The sequence below is a fragment of the Zeus faber genome (genome assembly GCF_960531495.2).
Source record: "Zeus faber genome assembly, chromosome: 21".
Lineage (NCBI taxonomy): Eukaryota > Metazoa > Chordata > Actinopteri > Zeiformes > Zeidae > Zeus > Zeus faber.
Genome location: NC_137208.1, coordinates 9,793,987 through 9,819,577, shown reverse-complemented (window position 1 = coordinate 9,819,577; position 25,591 = coordinate 9,793,987). Strand labels below are relative to the sequence as shown.

The 25,591-nt window shown below is 48.6% G+C and overlaps 1 protein-coding gene across 1 annotated transcript; it reads right to left on the bottom strand.

Annotated features, from left to right (window-relative positions):
- Positions 1-618: 618 nt before the first annotated feature.
- On the bottom strand, positions 619-25,251 carry mdfic (MyoD family inhibitor domain containing). The gene is made up of 5 exons (XM_080022015.1): positions 25,071-25,251; positions 24,603-24,781; positions 21,370-21,495; positions 8,194-8,565; positions 619-2,694 (listed from the first exon to the last, which is right to left on the bottom strand). The coding sequence occupies exons 2-5, from the start codon at positions 24,700-24,702 to the stop codon at positions 2,444-2,446; spliced, it is 849 nt and encodes a 282-aa protein (XP_079878141.1). The 5' UTR covers positions 24,703-24,781; positions 25,071-25,251; the 3' UTR covers positions 619-2,443.
- Positions 25,252-25,591: the final 340 nt, after the last annotated feature.

Here is a 25,591-nt window from a genome sequence, read left to right as displayed (position 1 = left end):
CCACAACGGGAAAGCTCAGGCTCCTTTCCCATCCTCAGCCGCCGGACGCCACTCACCGATCAACAAGTCAATGTTGATAGATTTTCCCCCTTTCAAGTTTTCGGAATGAAAGTAGCACCCAATTAATGTCCGTGAACACGAACAGTTTATTTTCTTTTGCCCGAGGATTTTAAATGAGGCAAATAACATGAAATCGTTTTGTTTCTTTTGTTGTTTTAACAATTTTAAGCTGCAATTGATTTGTTGCCCCCCCCCCACAATGAAATTTCAGGAATTGGTAAATATTGCAAGACAAAGGAAAAAAAAAAGTGTGTGAAGTGAAGAAAGCCATTCTGCTTATCACAGAAACAACGGTTAATATTTTTGTGTTCATTTTGGTGCGCGCGGGCGCGCACGCACACGCACACACGCACACGCACACGCACACACACACACACACACACACACACACCATTTGATGCATAAAAGACGCAGGCTCTTGCAAACTGTGTATCCCAGAATATTTAACTTGCTGTATTGATTGTCGCGATGGCAAAACTGCGATCACCAATAGGGAGCGGGCACAATCCAAAATGAATTTCTTTTTCTCTTTGTGCCCGTTCACAGAGGGTCGCCGGCGACGCTGTGATGACATCACTGAGGAGGCGTTTTGCTTCTTGGGTCATACTTTATTTTCAAGGATGATATTTTTCCCCGCCGCAGCGATGCAGATAGGGAACGACAGAGTTTGTGGAATGCGTCATGGGAGAGAGGTATAGGGATAGGTAGGTAGAAGGGAGACTGGGTCAAGTACAGTGGAGTATAAAATTTTTTTTTTTTTTTTTAAACGCACAAAACAATACAGTATAAGAGAATTAGCCCCGTGTAACACGCCCCGTTCTAACAGAGGAATCCTTCACATTATCTGCACAGAAACGTTTGGCATGAACTCATGGCAAAGGCAAGTCATGGGCGGCGGCGGCAGTGGCGGCGGCGGCGTCCATCCGGCACACAATAACAATCTGCCGCTGAGATGAGCCGGACGGACTTGACGGCGCGTCGTCTTTGATGGCGCTTGAAAGAAACAGCGCAAATGAAGGCCGGAATTATGCATCATCCCTTAAACAACATCAAAGCCGAGCGGATCCCGGAGACGCGGGGACGCAACTCCTCTCAGCGCTGGTGAATCACCGCAAACTCAAATCGCCCGATACGCAGAATTAAGGAATGAGAGGGTAGAGAAGGAGGGAGGGGAGCTTTCCCCTTCATTAGTTTATGATTTTTGGGGCCCCGACAGTTTGCGATTCCGTTTTGTACTGTGAGTCATTGCGCTTGATACCGCAAAGCCGCTTATAACAGCAGCCGGGGTTTTCGCCGTTTTTTTTTCTCCCCCCCGTAACTCCCTATCGAGGCCTTCGCCAAAAGTGCAGTTTTAACATGTCACACATGAACGGCAGAGATGCGTCGCGTCCGGGAGAAAACGGCGCCGCGGAGGAACACCGCACCGCCCGTCGCTGACGAAGCCACGTCGCGGACACTTAATACTGGGAAACTGCTGCTACGTCATATCCTGAACACCTCAAAGAGCCCCCCCCAAAAAAAGGTGAAGCCCGTGTTAATTACAGAGGGCATCTTTACCGCACTTCCAGTAAAAAACAAAAAACAAAAAAAAAAAACCCCGTTCCAGTTGATTCCAGAGCTGGAGAGATGACTCTTTGGTAAAAAAAATAATAATAAAAAAAAAAAATACGTTCATACACTTAAAGATTTAGCAAATAACCAAGGCGAATAGTTATCGCCGATGTTGTGCAGTCCGGTCGATTACAAAAGTCAAATTCCAATTCACAACATTGTTGAAGACAAGAGGAAAACCACGTTGTGCTTTGATCCATGGAAATCCCCTTTGTCCCCCGGTGCAGAAAGGTAGCAGACGACGGGCGACGATCCCTTACTCAAATTCACAACGTTATTATTATTATTATTATTAATATATATATTTTTTTTTTAAACAGTAGATTATGCGTTATTGAAAAATCTGAGGAAAGTGTGTTGCGGAACGACAGTTCGCGAGTGAGAACCCGCGAAGTATCACATATTAAACCTTAACAGTGTCATGGAGTACAGCCTAAAACATCACGCCGGAGTAGCAACCGCGGTCGAAATAAGTCGAATAAACTTTGCTTAGTGTGTTTGAAAGATAGCGTTAAAATAATCTCTATAACCATCCTGCGATAATAATTCTTAAGCGTTGGTTAGAATACTGAGCTACGTGAACGTCCACTCAAAGCTTTAATGGAATATATTTAGACTTTATACTTTGCAGTTTGGAACAACAGCTGAGTCTCTCGTGGCCTTCGCTAGAAACGGGCAACCGCATTCCCCCAGCCGGGCTGCGAGTCCACCGGGCTGCGGGTCCACGGTTTCCCCGCGCTTCCTCCTCCTCCTCCTCCTCCCCCTCCTGCTCCTATGTGGGGAAGCAGATGCCGCAGCACTCCATGCAGATCTCCAGGCAGTCCGAGGACTCGCAGCAGGCGTCCATGATGCCGCAGTCCATGTCGCAGGGGCAGTTGCAGTCGTCGCCGATGTCGTCGGCGCCGCAGCAGCAGCAGCAGGCCTCGGAGGTGCAGGCGCCGCAGGAGGCCTGCGCCACCACCATGTTGCAGAGCGTGAGGAACTCGCAGAACAGGCAGGCCAGGATGCAGTGGACACAGCAGTCTGGCGCCGAGCCGGGGAGTTTTTTTTTTTCGGGGGGGGGGGGTGGGGGGACAAGAAACAAGCACCGTCTTTAATAAATACTGAAACGCATGTCGACAAAGCAAGGCCGCCTTACAGCGTGCGGCAGTCGGCGGATGTAAATCCACCAGAGCCACGAGAAAAAGCAAAGTATTTGAAAAAATAAACACTACTCGGGTTCTATGGATCATAACATTTTAGTAGTTATTGCGATTCACAATAATTTTTTTGTTGACTTTATGCCACATCATAGTAGAAATGTATAATTGCGTAAACATACACATCCTCCTTATGAAGAAGAGCCAGGTATTGACATTAACCATAAATATTCCACTTAATTTTCCTCAACTTAACGGATGGAAATGCACAAAACGATGGCAAATACCTCAAATAATTGTGATTGGGCAGTTACGACAGCTCCGTGCGGCACAAAAAAAACCTTTGAATTGACGGAAAAAAAGAGAGAAGGGGAGCCGAGGCCCTCAAGGAGAAAAGGTCACCGACGGGTAAAGGAACATAAATTCTGATTATAACATCCACGACTTGGCGAATCTTCTCTTTCTGCGCTATAAACCCCAGCGTCTCAGCCTAAAAGTCAGATCGGATTCTCCTTGCATGTTGCACCGGTACTTTTTATGGCGGTGACCTTGTGTAAACCATTAGAAGTAGACTGGCACAAATAATGATAGCGTGAACGCTGGTGCATCCTTCCCCACGTGTTTGCGGAGCAGGGCATTAGCGGTCGGTCCGTGCAGGCGGAGGAGGCGAGTGTACGGCGCTGCAGCCGAAAAAATATGATATCAGAGACATAACAACAGAATAACTCGGGTCATTTGAGAGTTTTGTATTATTCCATCCGGCATGCGGAGTGAGTGAACGGGTACTCGCGGCAGAATCAGGGAAATTCAGAGAAACGAATTCCACTCCCGCGGTTTTGATTAGTGGACTGTTAAATAATTGTGGCATTGTCATGCAAAGTCGCCGGCTTAATCACGTAAAGATGATTAGCGAAGTCCGAAAGATCTCTCCCCCGAGCAAATTGCCGCGCTGACGCCGGCAACGCTCACGTCTCTGATTAACATTTAACCTCCCTCTAGACCCTCGCATGCGGTCGGCGGCAAGTTTGTAGCTTCGCACCCTTGGAGAGTTCCCCGTTAAATTACAAATGGGTCAATTAATCATTAAAATCTGTTGCCATGCTTCGGTGCATTTTATTATATATCTACTTTTATATGTATTATATGTATATCTCCTGTATACACATACAGTTTATGTTCACACACACACACACACACACACACACACACACACGCCACACACACACACACACACACACACACACACACACACACACACACACACACACACACACACACACACACACACACACACACACACACACACACACACACACACACACGCCACATAGAGTGGCGGGAGTATGAAGAGATATTTTCCTTAGAATGAATACCTATTCATTTAATCCAATACTTAAAATGAATCGTCATTAATACCATTTGTACAATATTAAAGACCCAATTAAAAGTCACCTGCTATGTGCTTTAAAAGACACACACAAACACATACTGTGTGCCTCTCAACACTCGCCCCAACGCAGTTTGTCGCGGGGCGCAGAGAAAGTCTCCAAAAGCTCTGGCGAAGTCAAACTTTGGAGTCCAGAGGGGGAGAGAGAGAGAGAGAGAGAGAGAGACGTTCAGCCGTGCCGCGGCAGCGCTCACGAGGCGGCATCACAATCACTTAATCATAGCGGCTCGTATTCAGCCGGGGCACCGCCACGCAGCGCTCGCAGCTACCTGCCCTTTTTGAACCGAGGCCAGCTTGAAGCCCGTTACTTTGGAGTGTTAAAAAAAAAAAGCCACGATGAGGACGGATGCAGAAAAAAAAAAAAAAGAAAAAGAAAAACTAGGAAAAAAAAAAAAAAAAAGGGGGAGCATTACAAACAGGGCACATTTGCATGACTTTCATCAGCCCCATCTCGAGCCGTCAGAAGGAGCCGTTACTGATTGGACTGAAGGGAACGGGAAAGGGAGGAAGAGTGTGGAGGAAGGCAAGCTGAAGACCACTGGATGCTCATGTTTGATTAATCAAAGTAGCTTTTTTTTTTTTTTTTTTTCTTTTTTTTGGTAGCGAACCGGGCTGCAGAGCTGACCAGAGGCACTAGCTGACTAACGTGAAATATGTGTGTGTGCGTGTGTGCATTATTCGCAAGCCATCTGAATGCATCTTAATTTTCACATGTGGGGCCGCAGCGCTTGAGAGTATCGTGGAGAGAACCAGGTTTCCCCCATTTACCAATGAGTGTATGGTCTTTTCAAACAAGCATTTGCTTCCCTCTAGGTATATTCAACATCAGATTTTGTTTTTGCCCCCCTAAAATTCACGCACCTCTAAAAACGTCTCCTGAAAAAACGTAAAATGGCTTTCGTGGGAAACCCGTCTACGGAGACGGGAGCGCAATGAACGCCCGTCGTCGCGACGGATTCAATTGCAATTCCGTGATGAACGAGCGTCGCGGGCTAAACGATGGCGGTGAACCAGGGCGCAGGGCGGCCTCGCCGCGGTTCCCTTGCAAAAACAACCCCCTCAAAGTTTGGGGGGAGCAGCGCACGCTGAAGGAGCCAGAGGCTACGAGTTTGGCAGCGAGGCCGGACTGTGAATACCATCTAAACACAGTACACAGGCATTAGGCAGCGGCCGGCCATCTCAGCTATTCACTTGGATGTATAATTTAACACCAGCGATTAGTCGGAATCTCGTCGAGCTGGAGGAAGACGCCGGGAGTGACTGGAGGGATGATGGGGGTGCTGGGTGAGTACGGGAGAGGAGGGGAGTGGGGAGGGGGCGGTGTCCTGTACACAAGAGGGCTGGACGCGGGCTGCCTCTCCCCTAAAATGATGGATGGAAGGAGAAAGAAGGAGAGGAAGGGGGATTTTGGACGGACGGAGGCAGCCGAAAAACAACGCACATCGACGGAGGCCAAAGAGGGGAAATAGCAAGAGAAAAGAAAATGCTGATAAGAAAAATGAAAGAGTAGCCATCACCTCTGAGAACGAGGCGTGATGCATCCACAAGAGCTAACTATAACAGGAAAGGTTGAAAGAAATTGAGCATTCTGACATGACACGAGCCTGATGGCGCTCAGAGCGGCAAGCCGTGCAAAGTAAATAAATAAATACAAATAAAAATGGATCCAAAAAAAGAACACCAAGTCAAAGAGAGATGGACCAAACGGGCGGAGGAGTCGTTAAAAGGCCAAGGGAAATGCACGGAAAGCGCACGGTGGTTAGGAGGGCGGAGCACGGAGGCGGCAGACTGGAGACCCACCGCATGCAGTTTCGAGAACTCGGTCTATAATGTGTGACTGAGTGAGGAGCGTTAGGGTAATGCCAACAGAATATTACCAACAGGGCAACCCCCACCCAAAAACACACACATGCAACTGTAAAGCCCTGTGCAAAGACGGAAGCGACCCACAGCCCCCGCAGCCTCTCTGGGCCCTAATAGCTTCCAAATGAGACCAAAGGAGCTCAGAGACCCTAATTGATTACACACAAGCGAGCAAAATAAAGCACACGAGCTGAATTACAAAAGAGGCGAGCGGACCCCCAGCACCCGACAAAAAAGCGAGGTAAGCGGCTCCTCGGTTGCTGGAGTGTTATCACAGATTGGACGCGGTGCCAACAACATGTGCCAAGAAACGCGGCGAAATCCCCAGAGCTATGGCGCTCACTGGCTGGCGCCTTTTATTTCCCGCGTTCCGGGGGGCTGTTTAGGGGGCTAATTTCACAGGCAAACAGATTATGTTAATCCATGTAAACATTCAAACACAACAGCTTGGCTGTTTTCCGGGGGGAAATAAATACTTGAGAGCGAACATATTGATTCAGAGAGCGAGCATCTGCAAATAAGCAACACTAAAGCTATAATGAAGCAGACTTATTGGGCTTCAGTCTGTCTTTGTTTTTTTCCCCCTCTTCAAATCAATCTATGTTCTCTGTTCCCCAATTAAGATGTCGAAAACATCCCGGAATATCTCTGGTGAATCCCACCTTTAATCAAGCATTTCAGTCCTACAGATGTATCTATCTGCCTACAAGCCTTATGAGCTGCCTCCTCAATCTGTTACGGATTTCAAGTACGCCTCAAATACAAACTGAAAACATCTGAATGCTCATTGTTTAATGCTGTTTCTCTGCCATCCCAAAATAGATTCAACCGTTATCAAATCTTATTTTGCTGTCAACTTTGAAGACCAGCCCATGCAAAAAAGCAAATTGAGAAAAGACCATGGTCGGGTAGAGTGGGGTAAGGTAAAGCTGGGTAGGGTAATGTAGTATAGGGTAGGGTTGGGAAGGGTAAGGTAAGGTAGGGTAGAGTTTGGTAGGGTAGGGTAAGGTAAAGTAGGGTAGGCTAAGGTAGTGTTAGGTATGGTAAGTTAGGGTAGGGTAAGTTTGTGTTAGGTATGGTATGGTAGGGTAGGGTAAGGTAGGGTAGGGTAAGGTAGGGTGAGGTAGGGTAGAGTTTGGTAGGGTACGGTAGGGTAAAGTAGGGTAGTGTTAGGTATGGTAAGGTAGAGTAGGGTAGGGTAGGGTAGGGTAAGGTAGTGTTAGGTATGGTAAGGTAGGGTTAGTTAGAGTGAGGTAGGGTAAGGTAGGATAGGGTAAGGTAAGGTATGGTAAAGTAGGGTGGAGTAGGGTAGGGTAGGATAAGGTAGGGCAGGGTAGGGTAATGTCAGCTAAATTCAGGTAAGTTCAGGTAGGGTAGGCACATCAAAGTTTGCATAACGAAGCCCAAAGCCCGAAAACACACAGCTAGAAAGGAGGTGTGCAAGAACACAAGCCCACAGCACAACCAAACGCCAAAGCAACAGTAATGAGGGCCACGTTGTTGCTGGCCTGATGGCAGGGGATCCAGCCCGGGCCCAGAGGTGTGAGGTGCCGACAGGGGCCTATCGCGGGCTGGTTACAACACTTAATGGGCCCCCCACACTCCGGTGCCTTGTTATAGGGTCGCACCCACGCTCCGGTGCCTTGTTAGAGGGTCGCACCTATCTGCCTAAGGTAATCCGCCACCTTATCGCCATCATTACCGGACTCGCCTCGGCCCTGCACCTGACATAGTGACAGCTTACCCGCATGGCGGAATGAGTCCCACGGTTGTCGAAAAGGGAATCGCAGCAGAATGAGACGTACTGCGTGGGACAAGGTGTGCAATACCAGCGGTCCCTCGGTCCCATCATTAAAAGGTGAGAGAAGCTTAGAATTCAGTGTCGTTACGCGGTTGTTGTTATTATTCCGCGGTACCTTCCGAGGAGAGGGGACCCGCTCGGAATGTTAAGAAAAGGAAACGGCGATGAGAAAGAGAGTTAAAAAAAGAGAGGTCGTTGGGATGCATGCGCGCGTTCCTGTTTGCGTTTGTGTGTCTCCCCTTGGACCCTTGGGTCTTCTATTAGCTACTCACCTTCTGGTAAAGGAGGCTTCTGGGAGCCCGTGGAGCTCCCTTTGCTGCGGCGGCTGCTGTCACTGTTGACCGACAGGCTGGACCTCAGCTTCCTCTGCATCTTCTGCGACACGGGTGTGGTCGGCGGCGGCTGCTGCTTCCTGGGCTGTTCTGTCGTCGTCGCGGACGTCGCTGTTGTTGTGGTCGACGATGCTCTCCTCGAGCCGGAGGCCTTCCCGCCCGTGCCATTAGTACCCCGGAGGCTGGCGCCGCAGGTGCACGTGTGCGGGTGAGGTCGGGCGCGGTCGCCGGCGCCGGGCGTGGTCGTGCCCGCGCCGTCGCGGTAAAGTCCGTTTCGGTCGTCGGGCTGCGAGGCTCCCGGCTGCGGCTGAGCTGGAGGAAAGACGTGACACGAGGCCAGCGGGTCGGTGACCAAACTTTGAAAAACTCTCTCACCTGGCATTCATTCCAGTATCAAAAGGAATCGAAATTCAACCGAGTGCATCGGCGATCCATCCAGGTGACACCTGAATGATCTCCATTTGAATGACTTTCAAATGACCAAATTAACTAGTGAAAAAAAAACAACTTTAAAAATGGAAGAGATGTTCAAGTTCAATCAAAAATAATAGAGAATAATCAAATGTGGATCAAAGTTTTCCCTCCCCACTATGGAAAATATCACAGCATAACGTTGAATACTGAATAATTTACTTTCTCGATGTATTCTCGATGTATGTATCTCGGTGCATTCAATGTTCCCTGTGTTAAAATACATATTCCCACGGGCACCGGTGCTTGTGACGTCGCCGTATTGCGAGCGCCAACTTTATTTTTCGACTCGGTTGAGGTAAGAAAAGTTTGATGAACTGACTTCCCCTGCGTTGATGCAGCGTCTAACGCTCCATTCCGACGCGCGGCGATGACGCGGTTTTCGGGCAAAGAACATAAAACAATAATAATGCCCGCAAAATCTCGGGGAGAAACCTCAGATCTCTTGCCAGCGGATCCCCTCAGATGGTAATAACCATCGATTAAATGGCGAACGCTTCAAACGGCAGGCAGCCGAGAGAGCGGGGCGGGGAGCCCGGCAGCGGCGGGATCACAGGAGGCCTGTGATGGCGGCGCTACGCCAGGTGAGCGGAGAAGGTGTGTGGAAATGAGAGGAACAGACCTAATAACACTGTGCATATACATGTACAAAATAGGCGCTGTCTTTGCAACTAATGATTTCCTTTCCCTCTAGAAGCCCCCGCTCGCTGGCCTCGAGTCGCGGTTGTGAGCGAGCGCGGTGACAGCCACCGGGAAGTCGGGAGACGGCGACCCCAGCTGATAAGAGGGAACGCGACGGGTGTGAGGGAGTAACGACGCCGGCGCTTTTTTTCGGGAGGAGAACACCTGCACATTCAGCTCTACTGGGACTCGCATTACCTCCCTGAGACATCAGAGCCAGAGTGTGTGCGTGCGTGCGTGTGTGTGCGCGCGTGTGTGTGTGTGTGTGTGTGTGCGTGCACCGTTGACATATTGAAACTTGTAAATTAATCATCCCCTCCCCAAGTCAGTCTGTTCCAACTGTACCTACTCCTTAAGTCTTTGCTATGCAGCCTATATATGCGATAAATGCATCCTTTTCTACCAAATTGCAAATCCTCCACGCCTGAAAGGAAAACTCCACTCTGGATTTTTCCACACAAGATCTACTTCTCGATAGTTGGGAGTCCATTAAATCAATTTAGTATATTCAGAGAATTCAATATTTAGAGGGTAGCATCGGCCTTCCGCCGCTCGACGGGGGGAAAACACCCGTCGCCGAGTGAGGCCGGGGTTGGAAAAACGCCCGAGCTCTCCTTAAAAAAAAATTTACATTTAAAAAAGGGGGAAATTTCCGAGACAACAGCAAGACGCACTGAACGCGACATGACAATTTTTACTCCTTTCCATCTCCACATCCGTCAATTTACCGACGAGTGTAATTGCAGTTCACAAGAGAGACGGAAGGAGAGAGACAGAGAGAGAGAGAGAGAGAGAGAGAGGGGAGTGGGCGAGCGAGCGGACAGGGCCCTGGCGCTCTTTAAGCACCCCGTCACCCTGGGAGAAGTTGGGGTGAGAAGGCGGCTGCAAAACAACACAATTAAGAGCAGACAGACAGGCTCTGCCGCCGCCGCGTTCGAGGGGGTCCGCACGCCGCTCCAATAAACAAATACAGGCTTTAGGGATCGCCGTTCCGCGCAATTTGAATTAGACAATTGGGCCCGCGCGAGAGAGAATTCATTATGCAGCTATCTGCGGTCGGACTGATGGATCTTTTTCGCCGGGGCGGGGCGCAGGCTAAAATATGGCTCACAGGGTTTTTACATCTGCACCACACACAGGTGCAACGCACTATGAGTGTTCTGTTACAACGTGCAGTACTTTTCCCCCCCCACTCCCAAAATGAATCAAGTAACAGAGCAAACAGAACGGTCAAGCAGGAAGCCACGGGCACAGCGACGAGAACTTGGGACAATCGAAATAAAACACACACACACACACACAGAAGCTACGCTGGTGCTTGCACAATCAATTTCAGTTGGGGGCTTAAATAAAGTCTCCGAGGCCATTTAGGGTTAATCGAGCAAAAACCTGGTCTGGTTTCTCACGCAGGACCCGAGAAAAAAAATACAAATAAAATAAAATAAAATAAAATATCCAAACTGAGAGTCGGCAACTCCAACCGAGATCCCGAAACAGGTTCCAGGACGCAGACCGCGAGACGGTCTGTATTTTTATCCGGACGAACACGGTGACGGAGATGAATGGACGGGGGCGCAGTAATATTCATAATCATTGATCATGATAATGATGATACTGTCAGAGATGGCAATGACGGAGTCGTACAGTCCCAAGCAGACAAATGAAGACGTAATGGGATAAAGTGGAAATACTGTAAGCCTCGGTGGAATTCGGGCTGCAGCGGTTGACGTTAAACTGCGTTCAAAAGTTCTCCAGATTGTCTCCGGTCCTGCAGAGCGGAAACAATGAGATTTGGGAGGGCAGAGCATTACGTTTTAAACCAGTTTGAACTCGTAAATATGAAAAATTTAATAAAATTAAAAAAAAAAAAAAAAAAAAAAAAAGTGAATATTCCGGAAAGAGCGGATTCAAAAAAATAAAAAAATTCAAAATTCAGTTCATGGGTTCCAGTATTACTGTATCTTACGGATTACGGATTTGAAATAAACCGTGCCCATTCTGGCACTTAAATAAAAAAATATGAAAAAATATATTATGTAGGGTACATCCTTTCTAGCACCGCTTGGCCAAGGTTTACGCAACAGGCATAACAGCCAAACATCTACAATTTAGATATACTCCAACGTCAGCATACTGGTGATTGAAAAGTGTGTCCAAATTGATTAAACTGTATACAGAATCAGTAAAAAGGCAGTGGATATGCACATTCAATGCACGCACACACACACACAAACACACACACAAACACACACACACACACACACATATACACAGTATATAAACATATATATGTATTGAAGAGGTTTCTTGCAGACTAGAGCGAGGTTAATGACAAACTGTGCACAACCAACTGTGTGGTGTAGACAACAAAACTGAAAAACGAACCTTGAACATCTTGAACAACACAAGACGTCGATATGAATATCCGAGAAAAAAATAATATAAAATAATAAAAAAGAAAGCGTGCACGAAAAATTGACACCAACATTACACCAACAACTCCCAACTAGTTTTGAAAAGAAAAATCAAGAGACAAATTCATAGGCGGTGAGGTTAACCACGAGCCAGTTAAAGCACCCCGAGACACAGCCACTGTACATGCACGGCCTGACAGGTTGCATGAAAAAAAAAAAAAATATATATATATATATATGCAGCGGGATGGAGACAAACACGCCCCCACCGCCAAATAAAAAAAATAAAAAAACACAAACACTTCAAATTGGACTTGTAAACGCCCTATTTCTACCACATCAGAGAGTGTTGAGGGTGTACATTTGTAGTTGAATAATACATGGTGCTCCCCTGCACACGCCGTCACACACATCACAGTGTGGAACTAGGGGCTGAGTGGTTCCAGCATCGTCTAAGCAGCATCCCAATTTGGTCCCCGCTAGTGCTCGCTGACAGCCCTCAAATATCTGGGGAGCATTTTTAAAAGGCCAGTGTTTGATGGATTCCTGAAGAACACACAGATATAATTGCCATTTGTCACGGAGTCTTCAGCGGCGTGCGCCACACAGGGACCGAGCGGCGCGCGGCGCCTGGAGAGCGGCGGCGGCGGGGGAGGAGGGGGATCGCTCTGTATGTAAAACCCCCGAATATAAACACCTCCGCTTGTGTCACGGAAAATAGGTCCTACAGGAGGGAACTGGAAATTGCACCCCAAAGACACACAGGAGTCTATGTTATACACTCTATATATATATATATAAATAAAATATAGCACGGGGAAGACCACACAGGCATGTTCACACACACACACACACACACACACACACACACACACACACACACACACACACACACACACACACACACACACACACACACACACACACACACACACACACACACACACACACACACACACACCTGAGAGGAATATGTATGCTTGCACGTCAACCGAAACCGTACAAACAAGAATTCTAAAATAGTCTGGTACATGAAAATATAACACAGAGGTCAAACAGGCCGGCCTGGAGATTCTCATTTGCAGGTGTAACGCCGGGCGCGGGATTGAGCAACTGCAAGATTTGTCTTTCCAAGGCTCAGCCCTTTTTAATATTAATGCCCCGGAGACGGAGAGAGAGAGAGGGAAAGAAAGAGAGAGAGACAGAGAGAGAGAGAGAGAGAGAGAGAGAGAGAGAGGGAGAGGGGGGTGTTTGCCTCGCCCTATTAGGACGCCCATCATAAGAAGCGGAACAGTTATTGAAATTCCACACGGTGTCGGCCAAATAAAAAGCCCGACTCAGATGGCGTCCCACTCTCCTAATGGCTGTTATTACACGGCAACGCTGCGGGTGAAGGCGCGCTGACCGGAACACGCGGCGAGACAAACAAAGTAAAGAAAAACACCAAAGAAGAAAACACTACGAAAACACAACCTTTTTCCGGGCTCCGGCGCGAGCGACAAACGGACGGGATAAACGCCCGGCGTCGGGTCGCCTCGGATCATTTCACCGAGGCGCTCGCTGTTTTGTTGATCTCTTTTTTTTCCGTGCCTCACATTAGGGGGGCGGAAAAAAAAATAATAATAATAAAAAAATAGTATATTTTTCTGCTCGGCCGGCCGCGTACCTGACTGATTGAAATGCTAATTTGCAAATGTGCAATGACCTAGCCGGGCTGCCGTCGCGGAGCCCCCCCTCCCCATCCCAAACAGCCCCAGGTAGCGTCTCTCCTCCCAACAAACAGCAGCGGCTGGAACAGTCCCTGCCTTTCAATCCAAAGGGATATATTTTCTCATTAGAAATTATACATCCCCGTCCATATTTATAGACGCAAAACCAGGGGAATTATACTGCGGCGGGAGGGAGAGCGTGCACGAGCGAGCGAGAGCGAGAGAGAGAGAGAGAGATAGAGAGAGAGAGAGAGAAGAAAAAAAAGCACAATGAATGTTATTACAAAAGGGCTCCGATTGAAATTTTCCTTGGGCGTATCAAAGGCGCGTCTATACCGTTTGACCTTCCCAACTCCGGGACAAGGACTTTCTTCATTGTCTGGAGGTTTCGGCGTTTGGAGGAAGGACCGGGCGGGCGGGCGGGCGGGCGGGCGAGAAAACTGGAGGGACTGGGTGGGGGGAGGGCTTATCATCCGAGGGTCCCGTCACAACAAAACCCCATCCCTGTGATTATCATCAACATAATGCAGACCCGGACGGCGTGAAATGGGAGTAAATGGACTATGTCAAGCGGGCGGCGAAAATCAGCGTTTGATTAGAAAATTTGAACGGCGCAGTGTAAAGACGTGGGTGTCGTCCAGGTTTGTCCAGGGTGGATGGCCGCGTGACAACAGGCTAACACAAATGTCACTTGTTCCAATAAATCTGGCAATCTCAGCAATATCGGTCATGTGTGAGGTATTAAGCACGTAACACACACACACACACACACACACACACACACACACACACACACACACACACACACACACACACACACACACACACACACACACACACACACACACACACACACACACACACACACACCTGTATTTATCCAAGGCAGGTGATGATGGCGATGATGATGACGGGCCATCTGGGCCTTTTGAGGAGCGCTAAATTACCTGCTCTGAGATGAGAGCCCTATCAGTGGTAGTGACAGAGTGTGTGTGTGTGTGTGTGTGTGTGTGTGTGTGGGGGTGTGTGTGTGTGAGGATGGTACCCTATGATCAGCTGCTGTGTGTGTGTGTGTGTGTGTGTGTATGTGTGTGTGTGTGTGTGTGGGGGGCAGTGGGTCGGTGTGCTCTAATCATCAATTATCCGGCGATTTCAAAACTGGAACATTTTCCCAGATTAATACGTCTGACTGCTATCTAAATCATTAAAAAACTCCAATGAGATGCCATTTTCCCTCATATGAATCACGCTGAGGAGAAGCCATTCATGTTGCGCCGCTTCCCCCCCTCCACCCCCCTTAGCCCCGGCCGCTCCAATCTCTCATCTCCTCTCGTCGTCCTTCTCCGCTCTTTTGAGGAATTTGGCACGGCGCTAATTCGAGCGGCCCTAATGTAGCAGAACGCAAGACATCAAGGACAATCAGAGCCTTACAACCTGGCGCTTGGAAATGACGCCACGCGACGCCCATTTCGCCGTTGTCCCCTTTCTTCAGAAAATTAATTTGGACGAGCCTGTTACGGTATTGGGTTTCATAAAAGTAAAGGGGAAAAGAAAATCAAAAAAAAAAACATCAGTTTTCCACCTAATCTGTTTCTCCATTGTGTTCAGTTCACGGGGGTGAAATACAAGCTCTTCCAGGGTGCATAATCAAACTTTTTTTTTTTTTCCAATGCCCTGACGCTTTCGTTGGACAGTTTCCATCCGTCACCTTTTTTTTTTTTTTTACCCCCAACAACTGAATAGAGATTTAAAATGACACCAAAATGATATGTGCCTGGCATTACGCCATCAAGCAAGCGATGTATTTAAAAAAAATTAAAATAAAAAAAAATAAAAAATCCCGCAGTTTCCAGGCTTTTATTCTAATTTCAAGTGCATTCCCAAACCTTGAAATCGCAGCACCAAAAACCCGGGCGCATTTCAAAATCTTTCGAGAGACGGTATGAACGGCGGTTGTGCGTCTGCAGTGTTTTTCGCTTTGTGTTTTTGTCGGCGGCACATCTTGCATGGGTTTAGGCTTCACGCAGCCAGCTACCACATTCTTCTAGAAAGATCAATTATGACGTGACTCAGAGCAGGCCTGAGGGAGCTGCCAGGCTCCATACTCCAAAACCCTCCTCCACCCTTCTCCTCCACGACAGAGAACCCCCCCGAAAAAAAAAAAAAATGAAAAAGGGCTGAATGAGAGGAGAGAGAGAGAGAGAGAAAAATAGAAAGAGAGGGAGAGAGGGAAGAAGGTGAAAGGGAAATGGGAGTATTTTCAGTTTCAGTTACATCGATGACTCACAGATTCCGCCGATTAAAAAAAAAAAAAAAAAAAAAAGCTCATTGCTGAAGAAGTTTCCCAAGAAAGGCACTTGTTTCGAATTGAATGGCGAGCGTGCCACACACACACACACACACACACACACACACACACACACACACACACACACACACACACACACACACACACACACACACACACACACACACACACACACACACACACACACACACACACACACACCTGTCAGGCATCCAGCTGCCCGTGCTATAATACGGCAGTCACTCCGGGACTGAGAGATGAAGATCTGAAAGTGGCGCCCCCACCCTCCACTCGCTAAAAGCTGGCCTACAGCTGGGGTCCGTCTCCGGGTCAGCGTGGGGGATAGACAGTCTATCAAAAACACCCAGAGACCCAGTTCCTTTATTTGCTCAGTATCAATCTCGGCATTAACCCTCTGCTAATGGTACAGCTGTGGGTCAGCGCCTCGTGTCTTTGGGGTGCCAATCAGGGCCCTAAGCTGGGAGATCAGCCTCAGGGACAGGGGCGCTCGTCTGCATTTGAGTGGCTTTCTAAACGCAGAGACGGCCGTATCGATTTTCCAAGCCCCGGCCCCGAGCGAAGTGACTATAGGGGGTGGGGTTGCTGGGCGGGGGGTAGGGGAGGGGTGTGCTGGGGGGGGGGGGGGGGTCTTCCTTGCCGGGGCCTGTGTCAACTGTGGCTGGATGGTTGCCAGCCCGGGGTCCCTGGTCACCCTCCAGTGATCAGAGGCCCTGACAGAATGACCTGGCGGAGAGGCATTGAACCTGCAAACATGAAGGGGCCAAGGAGCCGGGGGCTCAGGGGGGCGGTCGGGGACGGAGATGGGGATGGGATGGGGATGGTGATGGGGTTGGGATGGGAAGAGGGAGGGGACAGGCTGGGGCAACATCAGCAAAGATCTCTGTAATAGAAAAGGGTTTTAACCTTAATGTCGGAGCCAAAACCCTGTTAGAGGCCAAGTAATCCCACCTGCGCTGATCTCATTTGAAGTGGCCAAGCCCCCCCCCCCTTCCCCGCCACTTTTCGGTCGGACTGTTTAGTGAGAGGCACCGACGCCGCCTTCAGAGCAGGCCGGTTTGGGAGGCGGAGAAGTGGGTGCTGCAACTGGGCGATATTGGGACGAGGCTGGGACTGTGAACGTACCGCCCCTGATTTCCCTGCACCGAGGTTCAACACGGGAATCCACATGAAATTCCAGAAAATAACAACAATGATATAATCACTGGGGCTGGGCGATTTTTTCACAAAAACTTAACTAAGTCAAATATCACGATATCGATAATTTGGCGATATTTTGGGGATGACCATTGGTGCTTTCGTAAGATATATACACACAGGAAATATTTGGGAAACAATCATTAGTAGGGTAGATATTATGACCAGGTAGAAGGATTGATCAGAACAGTCTATGAAGTTCAGAAATGTTAACATTATTTTTATGCATTTCAGCCTAAAAACACAACATTTAACTACATCAGAAAGTTACCATGAAGAAAATCCCAGATGACATCTAGTCTCATATTACAATATTGATATAGTCCCCAGCGCTAATATTCAAAGCATAACACCAAAGGTAATATATACACTGGTATAATTGTGAACTATGATAACAAAAAACTATTTGCTATTAGATCTGTATGGATAAATGATTTAAACATTTACTTAATACAGAGAAAAATGAAATATTCCAGCACTTTGCATCTGTGTTTTCAGGCAAAAAAATAAAAATAAATGAATAAAATCAGAAATAGGTCTATCCATTACTAATTAAGGTGTGCATATCTAATGATGGGGCTCAAGAATTTTAAAAACGCTTGAGAAACTTGACTGAAAAACAAAATATATATGCTGTGAATAGGCTTGGACACTTCAGGTAAAATATTCTAATTAGCGTGCTTGAAATTTTCCCCGATGAAATCCTTCTGAACCAAGACAATGAGAAAATAATTACAACAGAGGCAGAATTACAATAGCCATTTTAATCAACCTCTGCACTAGCATTTCACCCTATTTATACAGTTTTTGATTCCGTGACCCACTGGTAAGTAATCACTTGAAAATTACGCTTTGGTTTATAATAGGACCATCCCTCAGACACATTATTTCTGCCGAGACAGGGGTCTGAGGATTACAATAAAGATATGAATCTTGCATAACAACAATCACGCTGATGCCGTCGGTGCAAAAAAAAAAAAAAAAAAGGTTTGTGGTTTTGAAAAATGGTATTGCAAAACACCGAGGAGGAAAAGTGGGATGATTTGCGAAATTTGATTCAATACTCATGCAGCACAAGTCGCGAGATAATAGTGTTTAGAATGATGGCCTGTTCCGTTTTATCTCTGTGTAACCATTTAAATAAAAACCCGGGTTTAATATCACCGCGCGGTACAGTTGCACACATCATTTTTAATTGTTGCAAGACCGCACCCGTCTCAGCGCAAGACAGATGCAATTATGTGATACTCGTCCATTAAACAATCCATCTTTAGTGCATTTCTCGAGTGTCACATATTCACTTGCGAAAGGTCAATTCGAGCACCCAGGTAATAACCTTGAAGGTTTGCCACTAAAGAGCTCCATCAGGGATTCACACAAAGGCCAAGCCAACGTCTCCCTTTTCAAAGGGAGAGCCGCTGTACGTTGTTTGACCTTCCTTCAGAACCACAGCATTTCCCTCAGATTAAGAAAAAAAAAAAAAAAAAAAAAAAAAAAAGTTGTTCTTCACTAGTTAGTAAGGTCATCTTTATCCACTACGGAAGCATTGGGAATAAAAAAATAAAGTATTTGACAATCTAGTGAATAATGTGACGATTAAATGCCTAAAAGTGGCGTCGGGGTCGTGGCAATTTATTTCCTGGCAGGGCTTGGAGAGCCAAAGCCCTGTGCGGAGGAGATATCAGCCGCATGAAAATCCTGAGAGGTCTCTCGAGGAATGTCTGTCCCCCCCACGAGATCCTCGCCCCCACCTTCCCCGCCCCCACCCCCCTCCCCGTCCCCACGGCGGCAGAGCCACGGACGACCCATACATCGACAGGGGTCCTGCAGTCGGGGCAGGCGTTTAACGCTTTCATCCAATAAGCCACAGCGATGAATCAGAAAATTAATTTTCAAGGCATCTTAACCGGCCGCCGGGGGGTTTGAAATTGAAAGATTGACCTGCAGTCGCTCGGTGGTGGGGTTGGCGGTTTGCGTTTATTCATCTCATTGTTTTCACCGCTGGTTCCGATTTGGGGAGGGTAAACTAACAACTCGACGAGGCGCAATAACTGCAGCGAAACATCCCAACACACATACGTACGTAGGCCTTGACGTGCAACCCTGCAAACCTTTAGGTCATGCTTCTAATGGGAGCTGTTTAATTCTCTAGTGTGTGTGTGCGTGTGCGTGTGTGCGTGCGTCTCTCGGTTTAATTACTCGCCCCAGCAACCTTGTGTTGACTTTCGATGTTGGGTGGAAGAGTTTTTAACAATGGTGTTATAGTTGCCGTGTGCGCTGCGTGACAGCGAGACACACTTTGTAAAAATGCAGAGAGCGACGGGGGGGAGGGGGCTCCGAAGCTCGCGCGGCGGCGGCGCGGCTTCCTTTTTTCTGGCGAGAAATAAGCGGAAAAGTCGCACGGGCCAGGCCGGGCTTTGGCCCTGATTGAATAATTTGGAAGGAAAAACAAGGAGAGGGCCGGGAATGCGGGACAGCAGATGATCTCTTATTGATTTCCTGTTACTGCACTGAAGGGGGCTCTCAATTACTCCCCCGCCCTCCGCCCTCCCCCCCCCGGCAAGGAGCTACCCCCCATTGGTCAGTTTCAGGGAACAAATCCAAAGTAAGATTGCTTGGTTTTATGTCACAAATAAGCTGGAGTGGAATGCTTTGAATGTAAGCCTTTCCAAGTTACGTCCATCTATCTGGAAGCAAAACACCGTCACGGAGCCCCTGCGAGGAGCACCCCGACACTGAAACTTTGGGGTGTTTGCACCGTCTACTGCTAAGGCTGATTTGGAGAATCTCATTATTGTGATCACTCACTGCTCTAATCGACACCCCAACCTGCTCGCTCATAGTATCCACCAGCGCTAATGTCTGGTTCTCAAATCGTTGCATGTTAAATATCTTTTGAGGCATTGGTCAAAAAAATAATAATAAATCATGATTCTCTCTCCCTCTCTCTCTTTCTCTGAAGAAATCAAAGACAAAATCGGTCCTCGCCAGGAGTGCACGACTCCAGGAACCAGTAACCGCTCGACTCTTTTCCTAAATATCCTCCAGTAAACAAGCCACTGGCAAGTCCGTTACGAATATAAAAAAAAAAAAAAAAAAAAAAAAGAAAGAGGCGTGAGAAGGCGCCCCGAAAAAAGGTTTTCAGTCTGGAAGCAGAAAAACAACTCTTCATAACTACACACTCATTATGGATGGACTTAAACAATCGGCTGCGCTGAGCTTCCTACTCTGTGCGCTGCAAAGCGCATGTACTGTATGTACGTTTCACCGTACAACAGCAGATCAGCAGTGACTCAGACGTGTTACCGCAGGTTATCCAAAGTTTAGCCATTTCCGAAGCGCAGCAATAATATATATATTTTTTTGGAATGCATGAGGACGGAAAGTGACTAATGCCTTTTGAATGGAACAGGTTGCTTCTACTACTTTACCGAGTTCAAATGTGTCCTGTTAAAAAAAAAAAAAAGGGGTGTAGCAACTACTTTTCCATGTGTGAAAACAAATGGTCAGATCCCAAAAATAAAAAATAAAAAGTTCCATAAAAGGAGGAACTTATACAGGATACAGATGCAGGTTGCAATTATGTAAACAAAGAAGAGATAAAACACAGGGGGCATGCAATGACAAGCACTGGAAATGGCACAAAAAAAAACAAAAAAAAACAAAGACAATGGAAACAAGCATAAAAAAAAAAAAAAAAAAAAGAGCAGCTGCCTCAATCCTCTTTCGGTTTTCACAGGGGAAACAGTCGAACTTTCAATAGGGAAGGCAGCTTCTGCTTCTGCTTCTTTCACAAAAGAGGAAGGTTTCAGGCCGGGCGGCCACCTCGAGGAGGTAAATGTTTGAAAAGGGAGGGGGAGACGACATTGTGGCTTAGCTGCAATCAGCGCGTAGAGGCTGACAAGGCCAAAACCGCGACAGGATTTCCTCACCGCGGGAACGGCGGTGAGAGGAGAAAAGCCCAAAATCTCGGTCGCTCTTGCTGGCGGAGGCGGCGCGCCGGCCGGCCGCCCACCCGCCCGGGGCCACGCCTCTCGGGTTTCGGGGCTATGGTGATATTACGGCCCTTGGAAACGCTGAGGGCAATTACTTTGGTCGGCCCAACGATCACTTCCTTCCGCGTACATGCCGCAACCACAGCGGTGGTTAGCTGAAGCCCGAAACGAAAGGTTTTTGAATACAGCTTTCTTAGGTGTTAATGCATTTGAACCCTCGCGGCTCCAGGGGCCGTTTTATTCGTTTCGCTCGCTACTCGCCGTTTGGACGCCGCGCCGCCCCGCGGGGGCCCGGCGGCTTTTTCCGGGCTGTTGAAACGTACTTCTCACGGGCCCACGGGGATCGGGCTCCTCCTCGGTCACGTCGCCCGGCGTTTCGGCGGCAGGCTCGCTGGGGGGCGGCGCTCTCGCTTGTTTCGTGGATCCTGGCGTGTCGCTGTCGCGACCATCTGAGGAGAAGAAGAGATGAGACGGCTGCGTCAAACACCGGCGGGAGAGGGGAAATGTCCTGTAGTTCGGCGGTCGAATACGGCGTTTGTGTATTTTGCCAGGGAAGCGAGAGAGAGAGAGAGAGAGAGAGAGAGAGAGAGAGAGAGAGAGTGCATGAGGAGAAAAAAAAAATTGTTTATTTCAACCATCACCCATTAAGAGCTCAACTGTTCTAAATTAAGGTGCATTACGTCCACCCTTCCAAAAACAGATGTTGACTCTCGACAGCGCGGCCCCGAGCTCGGCGGGCGTCGTATCGAGGACGGCCGAGCCGGCGGAGCAGGGGCCACGCCGCCTGTTTGTGCCAGGGAAAACAGAGGCCCCTGGCATGCGGCTGCACAACACGGCGGGGCGGTTCAGGAGGCCACCTCGCCAGCTCTCTGGATCTCATTTTCTTTCCCCTCGGCTCCCAGGCGCGCTCTACCTGCCAAGCGTCTTTTAACAACCATAAAGGCAGCATTCATGTCAATTGGAAAAAGTACGCCCGGCAAAAAGCACCGGGCCCGATAGCCGCGCAAGAGACAGTTTCACTCATCTGTCTCTCAACAAGAGCCCTTTTGGCACCTCGACACCGGGACTTACTGGCTTCAACCCATTGCACAATGCCGCTTTGTTCAATAAATAAACCAGCCGCGGTGACTTTATTCGTTGGTTCAGAGCCAGGCGGCCGCTCGCAGATGCTGCATGAGGTTTCACCCTGCGCCGTTTGGCCGCGGCACAGTCAGAGTGTCCCTTCGCGCCGATCGAGCCAAAACCATGGGGAACGACTCGGCAGAACATAACACCCGTGTTTACCAAAGCTGGGTGTATTGATGGATTTGTCCCGGTGCATGGCCGTGCACTGCCTTTATTTGTGAGCACAGACGGACAGGCGAGCAGAACGGCCAAAATGGACAGATATGGCCCAATCCGGGCTTGGCTCTGATGTGTGGTGGATCTTAAGCCCCCACCCCGGCGTGAGCCGCTCGGATCGATGCAGCGAGGCCTACCGGTAGCGGCAGTCGGCGCGGCTACAGTACTGTGTGATGCATCACGGTATTTAGTGATCACGGTTAGAAATAAATTGGCCTATTCTCAGTACATCCACAGTCCCCCGAGCGGGGAGATCCAGACTAAACCGAGAGCGCCTTTGAAGGTCCGGGGAAAATCTATTTGAAATCCACCAGCACCCGGTGATTGCTTACTTTGTCCTACTTTGCTATTTTTTGACAGTGCCATAATGACGCTCGGTATAAATAGGATGGTTAATGGTTTATTGCTTGTGTGTGTGGAGGAAAATGAAAAAAAAAAAAAAAGGGGGGGGGGGGGGGCAAGCTTATTTTACATGTGATCATTTTATGGGCAACCAGAAAGTTAATTAAAAACTATAATTGGCAGTGGTTACTGTTAACCGTGGCCGGGGCGTTTCTTCAGTCTTTATTGTGAAGAAAGGAAAACATTATCGGCGCTTGCACTGGGACAGATGTAGGCCTGGTGATGTATGGGCGGCGGACAATCGAATGGATGGTTGACACTGCTGCCAAATAATTACTGCTGTTTTTGATATCATAACCCTTGTCAAAATAAACTGTTACAGCCCCGTCGCTTTGTTTCGACAAAAGCCAAAAGGGACAACTCGGCAGACCCTCTCTTTCGATATTTTACGACAACTCAACCCAAATTGTATTAACAACAATACTCAGTAATAATAATTATGGGGTTTTTGAGTAGCACTTCAAAAAAAAAAAAAAAAAAAAGAAGAGTGTTTATGGTGCGTACAGATGCTGGTTTTATCCCCCTTTTGACTTGAGGATTAATGATCTCAGCAGACCTGAACTCCCAGTGCCTGCTGCTGGAGTCACTCTCCTCCTGAAATTAGTAAAACATGGATGACATCACTTCCTGGTGGCCAGCAGGCCTCTCTTTCCTGTCAGTGCGCTATATGCGGCACCTGGCAAACCGGGCGAAAAACTCATCCAGCTTTCAAGCTGAAGTGAGAATAAACCTCTCGGGTCAAACGATGCGCTTCACCGTCGACCTGAGAACGGCGTCCAGGCCCTCTCAACCGCCTTCTTTCTTGGACTGTGCGTTTACTTTACGCCCCCCGTCTTATCTCGCGCCTTCCCGTCGAAACGTACGTAAAGCGTAAAGTTCTGAAAGCTGCTGTTATACATTCGGCCTCGCATGCATCTCACACGCGTCGGTGTCTACTGTATACTGACGAGCTGCTTCGGATTCTAATTGAAACCTTGACGCTTTTATAAAATCAATAATGTGTGTGTGTGTGTGTGTGTGTGGGCAGTGGCTCGGGAGGTAGAGTGGGTCGTCGAGCGATCCGTAGGTTTCCGGTTGGGTCCCTGGCTCCCGCTGCGAGCGCGCTGAAGTGTCCTTGAGCACGACACTTAACCGCTAATTGTTCCCGATGGCGGCGTCCACCGTCGTATGAATAATTGTGAGTCGCTTTGGACAAAAGTGTCCGCTAGACGACGACTCAAAAGATGGAAAATAAATGACGGTGTCGAAAAGGAAATCCTCCCAGGTGCCATCCTGTTATCTCATTTGGGCTTGGTGAGGTAAATAAAAATATATATATAATAGTAGAAGTAATAAATAACCATAATATCGTAATCGTTCACCACAAAATAGTCACCGGATTTCAACACACCTGAAAGCAGAAGCAGAACAGGAAAGGGAAACAGGAAGTTCACCATCAACGACGACCAACCAGTAGAGAATTGTTTCGGTGCAGTTTAAGAGAAACCACAGGCTTTAGACCCGTACGGTTGTCAACCCCTTTTTCCATATCGAGCAAGCCTTCATCTTGACAACGTTTCATAAGACCTGCTCTCCGGGACCCCCGGTCCGAGAGGAGTTTTATTGTGGGACGTGAGTCCGTCCAAAACTTCCATCCCTGTCTGGGAAACAACAGTGAAACTAGAATCAAAACACTCACCATTTGCACATTCTCTTCCGGGCGCTGACGTCTTGTAAATGAATTAATGGCAGAGTCGATCCATTAACCGTTTTCCTGGGGGACCCCCCCCCCCGCACACCCACATTTAGAACCGCCGCTCGATCGGCCCCTTACCGTGCAAATGGGACAGTGGGGGCCTCGTCTCTCGGTGGGGGTCCTGCTGCCGCTGCTGCCCCGGGGGCCCATCCGGAGGAAGGACGGTCTCTCTGGACATGAGACGGCTCGTCTGGTCGGGACGCCGGCAGAAGAAGATCCCTCCTTTCCTCAGCCCTCCGATCCGCGGACATTAAGGTCTATTGAATGCCATTGACCGCAGAGAGAAAAAAGTGAGGGAGGAAGAAAACAAAACAAAAAAAAAAGTTGGGAAAGTTAAAAAAAAAAACAAAAAAAAAACGGTGACGTCAAAGCGCATGCGTGTCGTTAAAAATCTCAGTGGAAATTTCCCCCCAAACTCTTTTGCGCGTAAACCCCCCCCCCACAACACTTCTATTTCACTGTGACGTTTTACGCGCGCAACTTTTTTTTCGCGTCGCGACGTTACGCGGCGGATCCGAAACGTTTCCAAGAGTCGTGAAAACCTACCTTTCAAACATGACAACAGCCCGTTTCAAGTCCGGCCCATTCGCACCCGCGTCCTCCAGCTCCGGGAAGAAAACTTTTTTTTTTTGGGAGGGGGGGGGGACTTTAAAAGCAGTCGCCCCCACCCGAGAGCAAACAAATAGAAACAAAGGAAAGAGCCTGCGGAGGGCTCACGGGGGGGAAACTTTCCAATTGACCGTTGCCTTCCTCTCCCGTTTGTCTCCACAACGCGCGGACGGGGCGAAAAAGAAAACAAGCCCCGCGCCGTCCTCCGCAGCTCGCTGTGACGGCTCCTCTCTCATCATATCCGGATTCCTGCGCCTCAGCCAGTGGCGGCGCTGCGCCGGGCGTGCGCTCCCGGAGCGGCGGCGCCGCCCGACACCGCCGCGGGCTGCGCCGTCGTCACGCCCGACGCCCAAGAGCTTTTGGGATGCGGGTTTTTGGCGGCGGCGGCGGCGGCGGCGGGGCGGGCGAGCCGGCGGTGAAACGCGTGGCGCTCCACGGGTGTTTGGCGGGGTCAGAAC